Below are 17,111 nucleotides of genomic sequence, written 5' to 3'. Positions count from 1 at the left end.
TTTTTTATAGTATATATAAAGAATTATTTTATTATTTTATTATTTTTATAATAGATAGATAGATAGATAGAAAGATAGTTGTTCGTATATTCATGTATACTAACTAGTATTTATTCTTCTATTCCTCTGTTCTTCTTAATTCTCTATTCTCGGATTTAGATTCATTCAACTATATGCTTAAACTCTAACTTAATTTCAAAATATCATTGTATCATTATATCGTTATATCCCTCCTCCTCCTCCAAATCTCATATCATGATTTATCATTAACTCCCACGCCGCTTCTCTAAGTTCTCTTTCTCTTTCCTCTTCCCCCTCTATCCCCTTAACCTCCCCAAGCCCCCCTATCCCCCCCATCTTCCCACCCCCAAAGGCACCCCCTCAACCTCACACACCTTCCCCACCTCCGGCAACTCCCCCCTCTGAAAATACCCCCTCACCACCCCCGCCGTACACCCCGACCCCGCACTCAAACTCGTATGACCAAACGAGTTCTGCACCAAAATCCTCGCGCCCACAAACCCCTCTGCATTTCTCTGCGCACTCACAAGCGGCGTCACGTTATCCGCCGCATTCGCAATATACAGAACCGGATGCGATGTATTTCCCTCAAAGGGGCCTGTAAAGCGCCATTTGGCGGGGACGGACCGACCCACACAGCTAAGTCTGAATTCGACACCGACGGCGCCGGCGGAGGGAGCGGAAGCAATGAGGTTTGTGGCGTAGGTTTTGAAGGTTGAAAGACTAGGGGGGAGGGGACCACCATCGGTACACATTATGGCTGCGCTGGCGTCGGTGGTGGCTTCGGAATCGGAATCTTCGTCGTCGATGGGAGAGGGGAGATCGCTGCAGGAATCGTGGGGACAGTCGCAGGTGAAGATTTCGCGCATGCCGAAGGTGGAGGTGAGGTCGATGAAGGGGATGCCGTTGCCGGTTTCGAGGGCTTGGAGGACGGTGGCTAGAGAGGGGAAGAGGAGGATGGGGCGGTAGAGAGAGGCGGAAATGAGACGTTTGAGGGAGGAGTAGGTTATTAGTTCGGGGAGGGAAGAGGGGTCTTGGGGGGAGACCAGGATAGGGTGGAGTTTTAGTTGGGAGAGGAGAGTGGATAGGCGAGTGGAAATTTGGGAGGGGGTGGGAGAGTAGAAGGCGCAGATGGTGGGGCCGGATAGGTGACAGTAGTGGTAGAATGCTGACATGATTTTTTCGGAGTCGTGGAGGAAAGAGGTGTGAGTGTTAGTTGACCATTCGTTGTAGTTTACGTTGCCTGGTTGGAGTTAGTATTGAGATTGCTTTATGAGGTTCAATTCGATGATATTTTCTTATAAGAAAGAGTATTATGTAGTCTTTTTGTTTTTCTTTTCCCATTTCTTCTAATTCCCAGAGCAGGAAGAAGTTGTGTTTTTGTAGGAATGAGGAAAACCTGTAAGGAGAAGAGAGCAGAAAGGGCACTTAGATAAAGAAAACCATTACACAAAATACATACCATCACTAACCATCCTCTCCACTAAATCAGGATACATAGCCGCAAACACACCACCCAAAAATGTCCCATAACTAAATCCCCAATACCTCAACTTTTCCGTGCCCGTCTTCCTCATGATCTCAAGCATATCACGTGCCACACTCGTCGTACTCACAAATTTCAACAACGATTCCTCTCCCCTAGCTCTTGCTTCCCGTTCCATATTTTCCTCGCAAGTTTTCGAGAGAGCACTCGCTCTCGCATATGCATCATTCAGAGTCCCCGGATGCGAATCCACTACTCCTACATCACTTAATTTCCAAATCTTTGCATTTTGACGCGAGGATCCCCAGCAATTAATGAGAGGTGTTGAGGCCCCTATACCTCGAGGATCGAAAGATATGATATCGTGGTTTTTACCGACGATTTTTTGAAGATTGTGTCCGTTTCTTCGGAGGGAAAAAATTCCTGAACCACCTGGTCCTCCGGGATTAGTGAAGACGGGACCGAGGTAGTTGGTTAGATCTGTTGCGGGGATTTTAATGATTGCGAGGGAGATTTTGGAAGGGTTGGAAGTATTGAGCCAGTCTAGTGGGAGGGAAAGACGAGCACATTGAAAAGTTGAGTAGCAAGTATGCCAGATGAGGGATTCGCTTGGCTCGACCTGGAGATGTGAGCATGTGGAGTTTACATGGAGAAGGAACTTACATTTTTCCATTGCCAACCTGTTTTCGCGATGACTGGGGCTAGATTATTTAATTCGAGGTTTGCATGAGAGATTAGTTGTGAAGGAATTCCATAATGCCATATGGTAAGAATAAAAGTGCCAAGGAAGAGAGCTGAATAGAATTTTAGTAGTGAGTATCCTTGAGATTGAGTTGGGGTAATTATAGACATTGCTCCCTTTTTAGACGACATTACAGATTTGAATGCAATAACATTTCGAAAATTGTTCAAATGACGATGTTCATAATATTGAGAAAGTTAGTAACCTCAACGTCGTTATATTGCTTGAGGCTTGCATGATCGTCCATCGAAATAATACGAGACAGCTTCAATATCAAACAGCTGAACCTACCATGTCTACCTATTATGATTCACACTCACCAATAAGACTGAGGTGATACTAATCAAGATATATTAGGAAAGACCATCTTTAGTCCGGGAAGTGCGAGTGGTTGAATGACAGATAAGCATAGAATTCTCCCAATAAGATTCATTTATTCGTCGTCGCTCTCGGAAATTTATCTGCACCTCAGAAATATAGATGAGATTCGTGGAATATCCAAGCGAAGGTATTCTTTGAAGGGTTGTTTGGTCGTTGTTTCACCCGTACAACTCGTGATGTTAACTTTACCTGATAAGAATGATAAGAAGCTGCGGATTGTCAACTTGTTGTGGAATTGGCGGTTTGTATCAATCGAAAATGGATTGAAAATACTTCCCTTTTTGAGTAAGTCGAGCCGATGTGAAGTTTTTCTCGTCTCCAGTTACTTTTTCCCCTTGAGAACTCAATCATTCCTCCATTCTCAACACACTCTCTCACACACACGACACGCCTCTTTGCAATCAAATTCTCGTGTATTATCTACCGAATATACAGTAAATGATATCCGAGGATTTCATTAGCTTACACTCATATATTCCTAATTCCTCATCTGATTCGACGATACGATATCCAAAGGTGTCGTGAATTATACTGGCCACACAGTACGAAGAGTCACGAGTCTGTAATCACGATATTAGATTCTATTTGTGTACAACAATGTGTATCAGGTAATCATTTATGCAAGTGTCCGCTTCAGCTCAACACCATTTCCTCTCTTCCGTACTCGATGGATAACACTTCCGGCTCTAATGTCGATTCACCAATCGCAGTCCGAAGTAATCGAGGTTGTTGGACGTGTAGAATTCGGAAAAAGAAATGTGATGAAGTACAACCCGGTTAGTCATGATTAGTTTTTACTTGCCGAATGACACTCATCAATATCCGATTCTCATAGGCTGTTCGAGATGTAAGGATGTTAATGTAGAATGTCACTATGGTCCCAAACCAAAATGGATCGATGATCCAAAGTTTGCAAAAGAAGAATTGGAGAAGATTAAAGCGATTGTTGCTGCGTCTGCAAGTAAAAAGAGAGCTGCTTTTCGTGCGAGGAAAAATACGGGTTCTATATCGTCGGTGCCCAAATCGCCAAAGTCACCTAGTACTGGTACTAGTACTACGACGAAAATCGCTAAGAAAGGAGACGATTTACCAAGTGTCGACAATGTCGTTTCTATGTCTACACCACCTATTGAAAAGGAGCATGATAAGCCCATTGACCCTAAGTCTCCGTTATTCCCAAAATGGATCGAAGATCAAGAAGCAAGTTTGATGATGCATTACCTTGATCATGTCTTTTTTATCCAATTCCGATTTCATACTCCATCATTATCATCGGGAAGAGGATGGTTATTATCATTGTTAACAAAAACAAAACCTCTTTATCATGCAGCTCTAAGTCTGAGTGCTTTCCACCGTCAATCTCTCCTCTTAGAACAGGAAAGTGGTCAAGCGGAAATAGATTATCTGCATGAATTACAACATCATTATGACCTGGCACTGAAAGGATTGCAAGATTTTATTCAGACGAATAATAATAACGCTTCTGAACAAGGGGCTTTCGATGGAAATATCCAAATTCTGGCTTGCATGATACAATTGATATCTTTCGAGGTAAGTATTCCTCTTCTCCATAATACATCTCCGTCACGAATCACAACGCAATCACTAACAAGTCCCAAAAGCTCTTCAACGGGGGTGTAAGCAATTGGCAAGTCCATCTCAGAGCAGCATCAGAACTCATATTAGTTCTTCACGAAGTCTCAAATGGTAGTATACCAGGTCCAGAAACACTATTGACTTCATCTCAATGTTTCAATATTCCAGGAGCAGGCTCGCCGGAATCAACTCTGAGTGAAAGTTTGGTTTCGAGAGATAGTGCTGCGTTGGATTTTTTCACGGGGGCGATTATTTGGATGGATGCGCTGTGAGTTTTTCTTGGTTTCCGGCGGTTTCTGAGTTATTTTTGGTTTTGCTTTTTTCGATTGTAGCTGGAAAGATTGAAGGGCGGTGGGGGGAGAGACGGAAAAAGTCTTGTCTTTCTCAGATTGTTGTATCAATTGAATAAGTATTCCATTGATAAGGAATGTAATTATGGGGGCAAGCCCCCAAACCCCCATAGCTCGCTGCGCTCGAGGGTCGTACATGTGATTTTGTTCGGCCTCCATGGCAATGGCCCCCGGAGGGCCAGCGGAGCGTCATTCGCAAACTTGGTTACTCTATTTTTACTAACACCAAACTCATAGAGCCTGTGTATCAACCGGATCCCATCCTTGGCTTTCCGAATTCCACAATCGACTACTTTCGGCCAAGAAACCCGGCCCCTCCAAATCCGACCACAAAATTCAACTAGCCTCTATCATGGGATGTGAAAACTGGGTCATGATAATGATTAGCGAGATAGCCTGGCTAGGAACCTGGAGACAAAAACACGAATCTGATTCTACCATAGATTTCAAACAACAACTAATTTTCACAGAACAGAATATTCGAGGTCGTCTTGAATCTAAAAATTCAGAAACGTTAGAGGAACTCCATGCATTAAGGTCAATTCATCGAGGAACCCCGCCATTCTATTTCACAGAATTGTATAACAAACATACCATCCTCCTGATAACCCACATCTTTGCCTGCGCATCTCTCATCTATCTTCAAATGGTCATCACGGATAATCTACTCCAGGAAGATATCGATATGATGCTCCACAACACTATAAACGCCATGCGTATGATCCCTAATCCTCAAATGTTCAGAGGATTAGTGTGGCCATTGAGTGTGGCAGGTTGTTTGGCAAGCTCGAAACAAGATCAGGAATTCTTTCGAGAGACGTCGAGAGGAGCGGTGGCGGATTCAAGAAGTTTTGGGAATTCGAGGAGTGCGTTTGAGATTTTGGAAAAGAGTTGGGAGTTGCAGAGGAGGGAGGGGAGATTGATTGATTGTACCATGACGATTAAGGAGATGGGGAGTTGTATACTTTTGGTTTGAATTATGAGTGTGTAGAAAATCACTAGTAAATCGGGGGTTTGGCCTTTAGCAATGTTGGTATGGGAACTATTCGTAGTATTTTGATTCTTATAAAGATTATATGAATTACTTTGATATTTCTTCTCTGGTCTCTAATTTTCATTTTCAAATCACCTATAAATTCTATTGTCTAACTCGACCCAGATAATCCCAAATCCTTCTCAATTATCCTAACCATTTTCAACAATTTTTCCTCCTCCAATCTCCTCCCAACAATCTGTAATCCCACACTTCCTCCCTCATATTTCTGCGCGCCTTCTTTCCCAGGTCCCCAAAGAGCTTCCATATCCGTTTTCCCACCCTCATTTCCATCCCACACATCACGCTCTTCCACCTCCCCAGCAGGTAAACACGCAACTGGTAAATCCAACCCATTAAACACACTGGTATACCCCCAATACTTCGCCTCTTCATGCGCATTCGCTACCGTTACACCTCCTGGCGCTATGATACAATCCACCCCCGTCTCCAACATCAATTTCGCATACGCGTCTTGGATTCTATTTCTCTCTTTATGCAATTTCCACTGTTCGGAAACGGTGCGGTTTTTCGTGGTTTTCTTTTCTAAAAGCCATTGGAGTAAGGAGGTTGGAGGTTCGGAGGTCAGAGACAGGTGAGAGAGATATTCGGCGCCCCCGTCGAGAAGATACATTGCGTCAACGGTAGAGATAAGAGGAGCGTGGAGATGTGTGGGGAAGGGAATAATTTCGTGTCCTGCTTCTTTGAGTGTGGATTCTGTGGTGTGTAGAACACGGGTGATGGGTGGATGAGGTGTATGTACTCCATCGGTATAAATGATACCGATTTTCAATTTCCTGTTCTCTTCCTTCTCAGCAGCAACACCTTCGCGACATCCCCATGGGATAGGAAGCAATCCGACTTCTCTTCTCCAAGGCTGCGCATCCAAAAGCGTTTTGCAGAATAATTCCACATCCGCCAAACACGTGGCAATGGGTCCGACAACCCCAATCACACTTTCCATGCCATCGTGTGCGCCCGAGAGCCCGGAATGCGGAAGTCGCGCCACACTGGGTTTGAGACCGTAGATACCGCAGCTGAGCGCGGGACTGCGAATACTTCCTCCGATGTCGGTGCCGATTCCGAGAATCGAGCCGTGCATGGCTACGAGTGCGGATTCGCCACCTGATGAACCACCGGGGGAGAGAAAGGTATTCAAGGGATTGGTAGTAGTGGAATAGAGATTCGAGCGTGTTTCGAGAGCCATGAGTCCTTGGGGATTAGTAGTTTTGACGTGGAATACTGCGCCGCTGTTACGGAGGACTTGGATGCACATTCCTTCTTGGGAGGGGGAGGTACAGAAGTTATCGGCCCAGGCTACGAAACCGGATGTGGAGGGTGTGTCGATGAGGTAGATGTGTTCTTTTACGGAGATGGGGAGACCGTGGAGGGGTCCAATGGGAGATCCGGTTTGGGTCATGTGGGCGTCGAGTTTGGCGGCGTGGGAGAGAGCGCTGGGGTACATGGTCCAGGCGAGACAGTTTGTCTGTTTTTTGTTTCGTTAGTCCTTTTTTTACTCCTGTTCTTTTCATATTCTGTTCGGGTATTTCATTGAAAGTTCAATGACTGAGATTAGGGTAATCAATCCAGAAGAAAGAAGATTGAAGACGAACCGCTTGATGAGCAACAGCGCTCGCTTTACAAAATGCCGTTGTAACTTCCACAGCTGTGTACTCTCTCGTTCTCATTTTCTCCAGCAAATCCACAGCAGTACTATACACAATCTTTACTTCTCTCTCATTCAACAAACCACACGTTTTTACTAAATCAAGAGGACGTTTAGATTTGAGAAGGTCTGCTGGAAGAATCCATTCCGAGGGAATAGAAGAGAAAATCTCTTGTTGACGACGACTAGCGATGGCTTGCCATGTTGAAATTGTAGAGGTTTTCGAAGGTTGTTCTTCCGCCAGCTCAGAAGTGGTGGACACAGGAACTTCCTTTACAGGAGTCGAGGAAGAAGACGAAAGTTCTGCGATGGAGGGAGCCATGGCTTGAAGAATTGGAAGACACTGATCTTCTATTTTCTTGAGTGTATCGATTTGATTCCCCGGATGTTTGTACAAACACAGTAAAACCAATTTCAATATTTGAAGAGAAATAAAAAGAGCGAAGTGTGCAACGTTAACCAAAATGCAAAGAACACACTTAAAACCAATTTTCAAAAGCTACATATCACGTCTTCCATGAGATACATATCTGTATTTATATCAATATCCCCCAAAAGAACAGACCGCCTGTATCGTACGCCTCGCCCTTCCCCATAGATACGCAGCACAGCTACTTCATACCTACCCACCTTCCCACACGAACTCAAACTTCGAAAGAAATCGTCACATCCGGAACCGCATGTGATTGTCGAATGAAAACCAATGGATTTTGATCAATCGATCAGATAAGAAAAGCGATGATCAGATTGGTGGGGTGGTGGATAGGAAGGTCCTTGCACGGGACCTGAATCGGATCAATAGTGAGGGAAATTCGCGTCCACTTTCCTGGGAAAAGGGGTCGTGTCGACTTACCTTCTTTGGTAGCGTCAAGGAGGTTTGCGGTGACATCTTGGAGGATGTTGTTTGGTATAAAGGGGATTGCTCAGATGATTGTTTTCTTGTGGTTGTATAATTTCATTCTGTGTTTTTCGTGGGATATTTTGTATAGAATAACATTTCTACAACATCATTGTATCACTTCGTTATCAATTACCCCTTCACATCCATATCCACATCCAAAATCATGGGTTCCATAACACCCGAACAGAAATCCGGGGAATACCCTCAATTAAAAGAAAACACCATCAGAGTATACAAAAAACGAGGTATTTACCCCTCTCCTCCTTACAAAACAAATTCTAATCCTTCATAGCACATTATGATTACCGCACGGTTCATTCAATTCTCTCTCAAACATTCGTCTCTACAATTTCATTCATAGTACCAGATGAAGATGGAGAACCCTCACCATTTTCCTTACCAATGACCGCTGTGGCTGGAAACTATGATCCTCACAAACCCATCTGTGAAGATGACGGAACCGAGGAACAGTATGTACAGGAACAAGAGAGTTTCGGCGAAGGACCATTCGATGTATATCTCCACGGAAATTCCGCCATGATGTTAAACCGGATGACGAAACAGGGAGGAAACATGAAAGTTGTAATCAGTAGCACCAAAGGTATATTTACCCCCATTCAAGCAAGACTGCTCTCACTAACAACCCACAGTCGACGGTCTAATCCTCCACTTCACCCCCAATGGCCACTCCCTCAACTACCGCTCCTGCATCATCCACGGCACCGCCGAACCCGTGACTTCCGCCTCTGAAAAACACTACGCCATGCATCTCCTCACAAACCACATGATCCGTCGTCGCTGGTCACAGACCAACCCCGTGGCGTCCGAAGCCATGAAATCGGTGCAGGTGATCAAAGTCGTTGTGCGCAGTGCGTCGGCGAAAATCCGGACTGGGAATGTAGAGAGTTTGGAGCGGGGAGGATTGGGCGAGCGGGACGATGTGTGGACGGGAGCGTTGCCGTTGTATGAGGTGCTGGGGGAACCGGTGCAGAGTGCGTATTGTGATGATAGGAAGGTGCAGGAGGGAGTGGTGGATTGGATGGAGAGGAGGAATGGAGAGGAGAGGAGGTATGCGGAGGAAAAGGCGATACCGTTGACATTGGGTGGTTGTAGTAAGTGATGAGTGTGTAATATGTGATATTTAATAATAGATACCCCAAATGAGAATATAATATAGGACTTGATTGCATGCAGAATAATGACAGACAATGTGGGAAGGGCGGATATTCTGGAGTTCATTTGTAGCAAATCCCAAGTCATTCCATGAATTCCTATTAGACTTCAGAATCCAATCACATGAGACAATGCACCAAATTTACAATCATTCAGTTATTGGAGGAAAACAAAAGCTTCTATAGGATGTTGAACCTATATTCGTTTGGTGATGCTAATGCTATTCTAAGTATCAATTCCCAATTCTCAATTTCTGTGTAGTCGCTACTATTTCTCTTATTCATCATCTCTCTCTTCTTGCCAATAGCCTTCCCATTCCTCCTCCGATTCATCTTCGTCATTGTCTTCCTCTTCCACTTGGGTTTGTAAATTTCGCCTTTCTTTTGTCTTCTGTTGGAAGCGAATGTGGTGGGTCTTTTCTTTCTGAAATACTTTCGATTTGACTATCTCCCTCAGCAACAGATCGTCATCTTCCATGGTTTGAGCCGGCCCTCCGTTTCCGATAGCTGTCATTTGCCTTGAGGCTACGCTGGTATTTTGTAGCCGATAGCGTTGCCTTCTCCAACTCGTCATCACCATCTTCGATTTTCTTCTCTCGTTCTTTTCTTTCGTGATATTGCTCTTTTGCATGTTTATTCCTTTGAATCCTTTGCTGTTCAAGCTTCTGCTTTTTAATCGGATCATTCCCGTTCATAGTTTCCTGCTTTCGTTTTACTCTTTCTAGATATTGCCGTTGTCCATATGTTAGGGGCCTTTCTAGTCGTTGCTCTTCAGTTTCCTGTCTCTCGGACAAAGTCTTCTTTCCGCCTCCACCGCCTCGGTTTTCTTCTTCAGCCTCTTGGCTACTACTTCCCATTGACGAAAAGGTTGCACCTCCCAGTCCCCTATTTTCTTCTCGTCTACGACTTACTGAATTTTGATCGCGCGCAATTTCTTGGTACCTGGTCTCCCCACCCTCCTGCCACATCTCTTGTCCATGTCTTCCACCTATAGCCTGCAGGTTGCTTTCTCTCAAAATAAATTCTATATCCATTGGCCCTATGTTGTTTCCAACAGCCTCTCCATGCCTATGTGCCATCCCCATCTCCAGATTCAACCCCCTCACTCTACGTTCCGCTTCTATCCGAGCGCGCTCTATCCCGCTCTCTTCCACTATTCTCTCCTCTCTCTGCCTTCTCTCCTCTCTCTGCCTACTCTCTCTGTCTTTCCTCTCTCTTTCTCTCTGCCTACTCTCTCTCCTTTCCTCTCCCTCTCTTCTCTCTCTTCTCTCTCTTTCTCTCGTCTCTTCCGCATGCTTTTCAAGGTCCAATTCCATCTCCATCCCAGCCAGACGCTCTTCATCCGTCGGAGACGGTAACCTTCTCGGACCAGTCATAATGATCGTGCCACGCTCACGTATTTCCAGAACCCAAAATTAGTAATATACACCAGATATATCTGGATATCTCCTCCTAATACTCTATCCACCTTGTCTTCCTCGCAAATAAGCCACGAAGTCGAGTCGTTCTTCACACTGTTCGTATCTATGCGTACAATCCCTCTTCGTCCAGGCTTCACCGGTACTTGTCCCCAATCAATATAACAGTACCCACGGACACTAAATACCCTTCGTAAACAATAATGAAAAAAAGAATGAAAAGATGTATTGGATGTTTTGATGTTGTATTTCACCATCGTCCCACGCTAGATTTTCCTAAGAGAACAGATGAAGGGGGGAAAGAACAGATAAGCAAGACGAGATATGAAAGTCGAATATCAATACAGAAGAGCAAGAACGAAAGGAGAGTGTTGAAAAAGTAATATTATGAAGATAAAAAGAGAGAAACAGCGAGTGAAGTATGCATCTTCGACCATATTAAGGTTGCTACCATTGCCTTGTACATGCAATGAAGAAGTTGCAAGGAAGAAAGAAGAAAAACAAGGTACATTGAGAAAAGAATGCTCATTTGTGTATAGTACAACTCCTCGTAACAGCATAAAATATACCCAAACAATATCATGATCTATTAGTAATACACTCCGCAACTTTTTTTATACCAATTAAACATTAACACTACCCTTCATCCCTCTCACAGGAAAGGACTACCAATCCTGGATACCCTCCTCAGCGAGATCAAGCGGTTCCCCATTAGCCGCCGCCCTTGCATTACTAATTTCCCATTCAAACTCCTTAAGTGCTCTAATCTCGCTCCCTACAAAAAGCCCACCAATTAACCCATCAATAACGCCCGCTCCAAGTCCCAAACTACTTAATAGCATGAGTATAAATGCAACGAAATTTCGAGGACTCCACCAAACAGCGATAAAACAACCTATACTAATAAATACCGAAGCGACGAAATGGCCTAAACGAAGACGTCTTTGACGACGTTCCCGGAGTCGGTAGGTATGAATCATGGCGATGATTTCATCGTATGTTGAGATGGGCAGGTATGGAGGTGATGAAGAAGTTTTAAGTTGTGTATGAGCACTGAGGAGATGAGATTCTGAGGGGGCGGTCTGGAGGTAGACACCATTAGAAACGGCGGATTTATTTTGTATTTTCTGTTCGGTTGGTGACGCATATTTTGTATGTACCAATGTTGCTTCGACGGAGAAATGATCACTCAATGAGCATTGATATTTGGAATGTCGTTGCAGCATGCCAACACGTGCATCTTTTACAATCCATCCTCCTGCTGATGGATTGTTCTCATCGAAACATGTGTTGGCGAAGATATAGTCCAGTCGTTTCGCACGAGGGTCAGGCGTGTCGCCCGGGATCTCAATCTCTGGGCGATTTGGACCAAGACGTTTTTGTTCTCCCTTGTTCCAACGCCAAGTATTTAACACGCTATCGCAAGTTGCACCGTTTTCCGATAAATTGAATTCCGCAGTTGGTATTGGGCGTCTTCGAGCCTTTTCGACTTCATCAATCGCAGCACCGATAGAGCAATCAGGATGCAAGACCATCCAGACATCTCGAGTGGGTGAATGTGTACTGATGAGTCGATGGGCGAGGGATAATGGTATCATATTGAAATCTCCTAGGCCAAGAACTAAATGTCCACGCTCTGCGGCACCTCTCATGAGTTTCGCTATTTCCCATGCTTGTGCTGTTCGATGGCAGATATACGAATCGTTTGGCTCTGTTTCATAAGGCGCGTGGAGCTATGTGCATTAGTTTTGGTAGAGCAAAAAGATTCAAAGTACTTGCATGTGTAGTGAAAACCTCCACAATATCTTTTAGCCCTTGTCCAAATCGAATTCTGGCACCAGCAACACCCTTTCCAACAAACCAATCGCCTCGGAAAAACGCCGTAGGCCTGCCATTCAGAGGATACCTGAACATCGAGCTCTCTTCGATTGGCCATTTAGACAAAATTGCCAAGCCCCCTCCAAATATGCCACTGTGATAAAACTTTCCATAAGGTAAAATATGCTTAGTTTCCTTTCGTATGCTCTTGTAATCTTCCTGTGTCCAACACTCCTGTAGACCAACTATATGGGGTGTAGGACTTGCAGACCCAATGGCTTGCCCAATTTCCGTAAGACGTTCATTCCGTAGGGTCGAGATAAACTTGAGACCCCAACAATTGAGAGTGATCACATTGATCTCATTGACTTCTAGTGATGGGGATTCCATAACGAGTAACGTAAGGTTTGGGGAGAGAGAAGTGGTAGAATAGAGGTCTTATATCGTGGAGATCTGCTGAGGCAGGAGCGGCGTAGTGCTGAAGAAATGAAATTAAAGAACTCCGTTTTGTGATTTTGACCCTTGCAATTGCATACCATAAATTCTATCACTCTGTTCTATTGGAACTCAACTCAGGTAAGTAGAAAAGTTCGGACAGTTAGTTCAATGTCTGCATTGGGTAGCTATTATGGTGTTTTGAACCATTTCCCATCAGTTCGGTCCCTTCCCTTGAATTAACCGTCATGACGTTTCTAGCCTCAACACCAAGGACTCAAAACCAGGGGTTCATGGGTCCCGTCCGGTAAAACAGCCGATGCTATACAAGGGTAAGCGCGTCGCGGTTAATTTCTCCATATGCTAGCGCTTAATTAATTTAAGTCGTCATTAATGTAACAAGAGCTCGAAAGCTTGAAATAATATCCGACATTGATGAAATAGCTACAACTCCATTCGATATGGCAGAAAGACACCAAACAAAACGTCGAAGATACGATAGCGAAGTTTCTACACCGGGCTACAGTTCGCCGGATGAATTGGCAGATGATAAAGTAACCCGTCCATCTACGAGCACGCGTCGCGATTCAACACGCAGACAATCCAGACCATATTCTAGTGATGGTAGCGCCGATGAACTGGACCATACGAATCCCCGCCATCGAAGTCCACGAAGTACCCGAAGTCGTCGAAATTCAAATCAATCAAGAAGTCGATCTACCTCTGAAGATTCACATCGCTCTGCGCAGTCCTCATCCACACCTCCCCATAAACCTTTAAAACTTAACTACAAATGCAAATTTATATTACGAGGACATCGCAAAGGAGTTGCGCAAGTAAGATATTCGCCCAATGGTCGATGGATAGCTAGTTGTTCTGCAGATGGCACAATCAAAATATGGGATGCGGAAACGGGAAAACATTTGCGAACAATGGAAGGGCATCTTGCAGGTGTATCGACGATTGCTTGGAGTCCGGATTCAAATACTATAGCTTCAGGATCTGATGATAAGGTTATTAGACTTTGGGATCGAGCGACTGGTAAACCATATCCTACGCCTTTACTTGGTCATCATAATTACGTTTATTCGGTCGCTTTTTCTCCAAAGGGGAATGTGATTGCCAGTGGAAGTTATGATGAAGCAGTCTTCTTGTGGGATCTACGTGCAAGAAGGCAGATGAGAAGTTTACCAGCGCATTCTGATCCAGTTGGTGCGGTGGATTTCATCCGAGATGGAACATTAGTATGCAGTTGTTCTACTGATGGGCTCATGTAAGTCCATTTGCTAGCCATTCATAATTTTATATCGGAGATACTAATTATATCCTAGTCGTGTATGGGATACTGCAACTGGTCAATGTCTTCGAACTCTCGTACACGAAGATAATGCGCCGGTAACCACAGTCCGATTTTCACCCAACGGCCGGTATATTCTGGCGCATACACTCGATTCTTGCATACGACTTTGGGACTATGTAGCTGGAACATGCAAAAAGACGTATCAAGGCCACGTTAATAATAAATACTCATTAGGAGGAAGTTTTGGTTTCAGCGGGAATCAAGGGTTTATCAGTTCGGGTAGTGAAGATGGAGACATTCTCTTCTGGGATGTTAGCACGAAGGAATTGATACAGACAGTTCATGGACATGAAGGCGTAGTTTGTTGGGTTGATACTGCTCCGGGGCCAAACGGAGCGATTGTTAGTGCTGGTTTGGATGGAACAGTTCGGATATGGGTCGATGTGGGTGATGAAGATGGGTCTCCAAGACTGGATAATTTACATCTTGAATCGCAAAACGCAAATCACATGAAGCAGGAAAACGAAGAAGATGAAGATATGGGTGATTATAGGAATGAAGAGAGAGATGATGGAGACGAGGAAAGACAAAGGAGATATAGCAATGATACCCCGAGAGATGATATGAGTGTGGATAGGGAGACATCGAGAGAAAGAGATATGGATAAGGAAAGGGAAAGAAGCGAGGAACGCAGTCCTGAAAAAATGGAGGAAGACTAATCAGCTCTGACAGAGAAAGTTACTTTAATTTAATGTGTAAAGCATAACACTACCTTTCCCTCACTTAAATCCCAGTTTTAGTCCGCAACTAGACCCCGATGGGCTCAAGAAATGGATATGAATCTTAGGTCGATCTAGACGGTTGCTTGCAAGATAGCCTGTCTAAGTAAACTTCTCTCTTCTCGGTCATTAGACCGCAGCTGTCACACGCAAGATACAGGTAGTATTTGGTCTGAGAGGGGAGCACAGTGTTTGGGCTTTGAAGCGGGAGCAATGCGTCTTTCTAAAAACTATAAGTCTACTCAGTCCACCCTGTTATGTGACTAGGTTACGTAACGATTGTAGATGTGTCTGATGTTTGGTAAGTGCTAAAGTAAAAGTTTATCATGCGATTATGTTCAGCAAACGTGTAAAACGGCGTGTCTCGTGTCTGGACCTGGTGATTAATCGGTGTCGATATGCATTTTAGTATAAGAATGGAGTGATGAGCACAATGATCTCATGGGGTCTTAAGTTTGAGATGGGAACCTCTGTGAAAAAAAGGAAGATTTGGACGCTTCGGTATATATGTAGCGGAACACACAGTCTCATACTATCTCACCGATATCTTCTTCTGAGAAACGTGACTTAGAGCAAGAATCAACACAATGTTCAGAATAATGATGTATTCTTCGTTGACTCATGGAATCCGAGACTCTGTAATCAATTCTCCAGAGCGGCTCGCTTGCAAACACATGGCCGATGCAATCTTCTGGTCAATCCATGGTCAGGGTCTTTTCCAATCTATATATTCTACGGATTCACTGTAGCTGCTCGATTCACCGTTTCCACTGCGCCATACTTGCATCGATGTTGATATATATACATCGTCTTCGCATGTTGTAACATCTATCAATTCCATTTCAGATACAACGCACAGAAGGATCTATAGAATACCCAGTCCCTAGAATAACATCTTCTATTCGACTGAGAATTGGCCCCAAACTTTAAGTCGCCACATCCACAAAAATACAACACCCATCGACAAATCTTCACAAAGTCGCCGTCATGAACTCAACACCTCAGCAAGAATTAAAAGCCCTCATCGAGTTCAGGCCATTCTCACGCTTGCCATTCGAACTTCAAGCCCGAATTTTCAAAGAAGCACAACCTGGTCCTGTGGTCACCGATTTGCTTTTATTTATCCATATAGAGGGAAATGATAGATCATTTACTGTTACCCCTCCTAGAAATTATGGGCTGAACAGTTTACTACTAGCTTGCAGAGAATCACATGCAGAGATCACTCGCAGATTTCTAAAATTTGAAGTCATGACCCCGCCTGTACTTGACGACTATGTGTGGAAGCACAGCAGTTACTTTCGGCCTAATATCGATATTCTTCTTGTCGAAGCCGCAATGATTCTGCAATTATATGACATGGGCGGAAGTTTATCTGTAGAAAACATCACACAGTTGGCGTTGGATGTATTTCAAGAATCGTGGTATTGTCCTCTCACGACCTTTAGCGCCAGAATGAACAACGCAGCCAAGCTATACACGTTCCTGAGTAACCATTGTCCAGCTCTCTCAAAACTATGGCTCATAGTTGAGACAGAAGTTTCTCCCATAGAATCTCCATCAAGCACGCACCTACTTCGAATGCTGGATGTTTCAGATGGATTGATAGATCTTGATTTGCGCGTACAGTACGCCCCAGGCCTAAGCGACCGACAAAGGTACTTGCAAAGAATGTACTTGCAGCTACAAATGAATAATATCAAAGGATACGCGGACAAGATTGCTGGAGACTTCAGTCGGTTTTTGAATACGGAAGAAAGTGATCCCTGGCCTTCACCTGGAGAGGCAACTCTAGAATACTGGAAGACTCGCAGGCCTGTAGCCGCTCTGGTGTGCTTGATTACTAAATATGAAAGTGGCAGGGATATGTATTCATGCAAAGTCGAACACAGTGGTACTTCAGCCTGGCTTTGGGTGCCCGTCTTGGACGTCAACATTGCATGCCATAAGGACGCAAGTCCTGTGCATAAATACAAAGGGCTGGCTCAGATATTTGATGGTGAACCGTGGTAG

The 17,111-nt window shown here is 44.3% G+C and overlaps 8 protein-coding genes across 8 annotated transcripts; 4 read left to right on the top strand and 4 right to left on the bottom strand.

The window, feature by feature from the left end:
- Positions 1-344: 344 nt before the first annotated feature.
- On the bottom strand, positions 345-2,573 carry EAE98_012268 (uncharacterized protein; the record flags this gene model as incomplete). The annotated part of the gene is made up of 3 exons (XM_038959893.1): positions 2,171-2,573; positions 1,484-2,126; positions 345-1,264 (listed from the first exon to the last, which is right to left on the bottom strand). The coding sequence occupies exons 1-3, from the start codon at positions 2,378-2,380 to the stop codon at positions 345-347; spliced, it is 1,773 nt and encodes a 590-aa protein (XP_038803734.1). The 5' UTR covers positions 2,381-2,573.
- Positions 2,574-3,297: 724 nt separating this feature from the next.
- Positions 3,298-5,552, top strand: EAE98_012267 (uncharacterized protein; the record flags this gene model as incomplete). Its single annotated transcript, XM_038959892.1, has 4 exons — positions 3,298-3,406; positions 3,466-4,181; positions 4,253-4,494; positions 4,814-5,552. The coding sequence occupies 4 exons, from the start codon at positions 3,298-3,300 to the stop codon at positions 5,550-5,552; spliced, it is 1,806 nt and encodes a 601-aa protein (XP_038803733.1).
- Positions 5,553-5,721: 169 nt separating this feature from the next.
- Positions 5,722-7,833, bottom strand: EAE98_012266 (uncharacterized protein; the record flags this gene model as incomplete). The annotated part of the gene is made up of 2 exons (XM_038959891.1): positions 7,223-7,833; positions 5,722-7,095 (listed from the first exon to the last, which is right to left on the bottom strand). The coding sequence occupies exons 1-2, from the start codon at positions 7,595-7,597 to the stop codon at positions 5,722-5,724; spliced, it is 1,749 nt and encodes a 582-aa protein (XP_038803732.1). The 5' UTR covers positions 7,598-7,833.
- A 322-nt stretch (positions 7,834-8,155) lies between these two features.
- EAE98_012265 (uncharacterized protein) lies at positions 8,156-9,409 on the top strand. Its single transcript, XM_038959890.1, has 3 exons — positions 8,156-8,421; positions 8,469-8,777; positions 8,827-9,409. The coding sequence occupies exons 1-3, from the start codon at positions 8,340-8,342 to the stop codon at positions 9,294-9,296; spliced, it is 861 nt and encodes a 286-aa protein (XP_038803731.1). The 5' UTR covers positions 8,156-8,339; the 3' UTR covers positions 9,297-9,409.
- A 406-nt stretch (positions 9,410-9,815) lies between these two features.
- EAE98_012264 (uncharacterized protein) lies at positions 9,816-10,724 on the bottom strand (the record flags this gene model as incomplete). The annotated part of the gene is made up of 1 exon (XM_038959889.1): positions 9,816-10,724. The coding sequence occupies one exon, from the start codon at positions 10,722-10,724 to the stop codon at positions 9,816-9,818; it is 909 nt and encodes a 302-aa protein (XP_038803730.1).
- Positions 10,725-11,431: 707 nt separating this feature from the next.
- Positions 11,432-12,974, bottom strand: EAE98_012263 (uncharacterized protein; the record flags this gene model as incomplete). The annotated part of the gene is made up of 2 exons (XM_038959888.1): positions 11,432-12,499; positions 12,546-12,974. The coding sequence occupies 2 exons, from the start codon at positions 12,972-12,974 to the stop codon at positions 11,432-11,434; spliced, it is 1,497 nt and encodes a 498-aa protein (XP_038803729.1).
- A 403-nt stretch (positions 12,975-13,377) lies between these two features.
- Positions 13,378-15,159, top strand: EAE98_012262 (uncharacterized protein). The gene is made up of 2 exons (XM_038959887.1): positions 13,378-14,292; positions 14,351-15,159. Exons 1-2 carry the CDS (start codon positions 13,481-13,483, stop codon positions 15,036-15,038), a joined length of 1,500 nt encoding a protein of 499 aa, XP_038803728.1. The 5' UTR covers positions 13,378-13,480; the 3' UTR covers positions 15,039-15,159.
- Positions 15,160-16,085: 926 nt separating this feature from the next.
- Positions 16,086-17,111, top strand: EAE98_012261 (uncharacterized protein; the record flags this gene model as incomplete). Its single annotated transcript, XM_038959886.1, has 1 exon — positions 16,086-17,111. The coding sequence occupies one exon, from the start codon at positions 16,086-16,088 to the stop codon at positions 17,109-17,111; it is 1,026 nt and encodes a 341-aa protein (XP_038803727.1).

The sequence above is a fragment of the Botrytis deweyae genome, assembly GCF_014898535.1.
Source record: "Botrytis deweyae strain B1 chromosome Unknown BDEW_062, whole genome shotgun sequence".
Lineage (NCBI taxonomy): Eukaryota > Fungi > Ascomycota > Leotiomycetes > Helotiales > Sclerotiniaceae > Botrytis > Botrytis deweyae.
The sequence above is the reverse complement of the archived record's forward strand: the minus strand, read 5'-3'. Positions and strand labels throughout refer to the sequence as shown.

Bases quoted from the DNA above. Each gene is read 5' to 3' on its own strand.
- EAE98_012265 (XM_038959890.1), top strand. From the start codon at position 8,340: ATGGGTTCCATAACACCCGAACAGAAATCCGGGGAATACCCTCAATTA. The intron at 8,422-8,468 runs GTATTTACCCCT...AATCCTTCATAG, and splicing joins CAGAGTATACAAAAAACGAG to CACATTATGATTACCGCACG. The intron at 8,778-8,826 runs GTATATTTACCC...AACAACCCACAG, and splicing joins TGTAATCAGTAGCACCAAAG to TCGACGGTCTAATCCTCCAC.
- EAE98_012262 (XM_038959887.1), top strand. From the start codon at position 13,481: ATGGCAGAAAGACACCAAACAAAACGTCGAAGATACGATAGCGAAGTT. The intron at 14,293-14,350 runs GTAAGTCCATTT...ATTATATCCTAG, and splicing joins TGTTCTACTGATGGGCTCAT to TCGTGTATGGGATACTGCAA.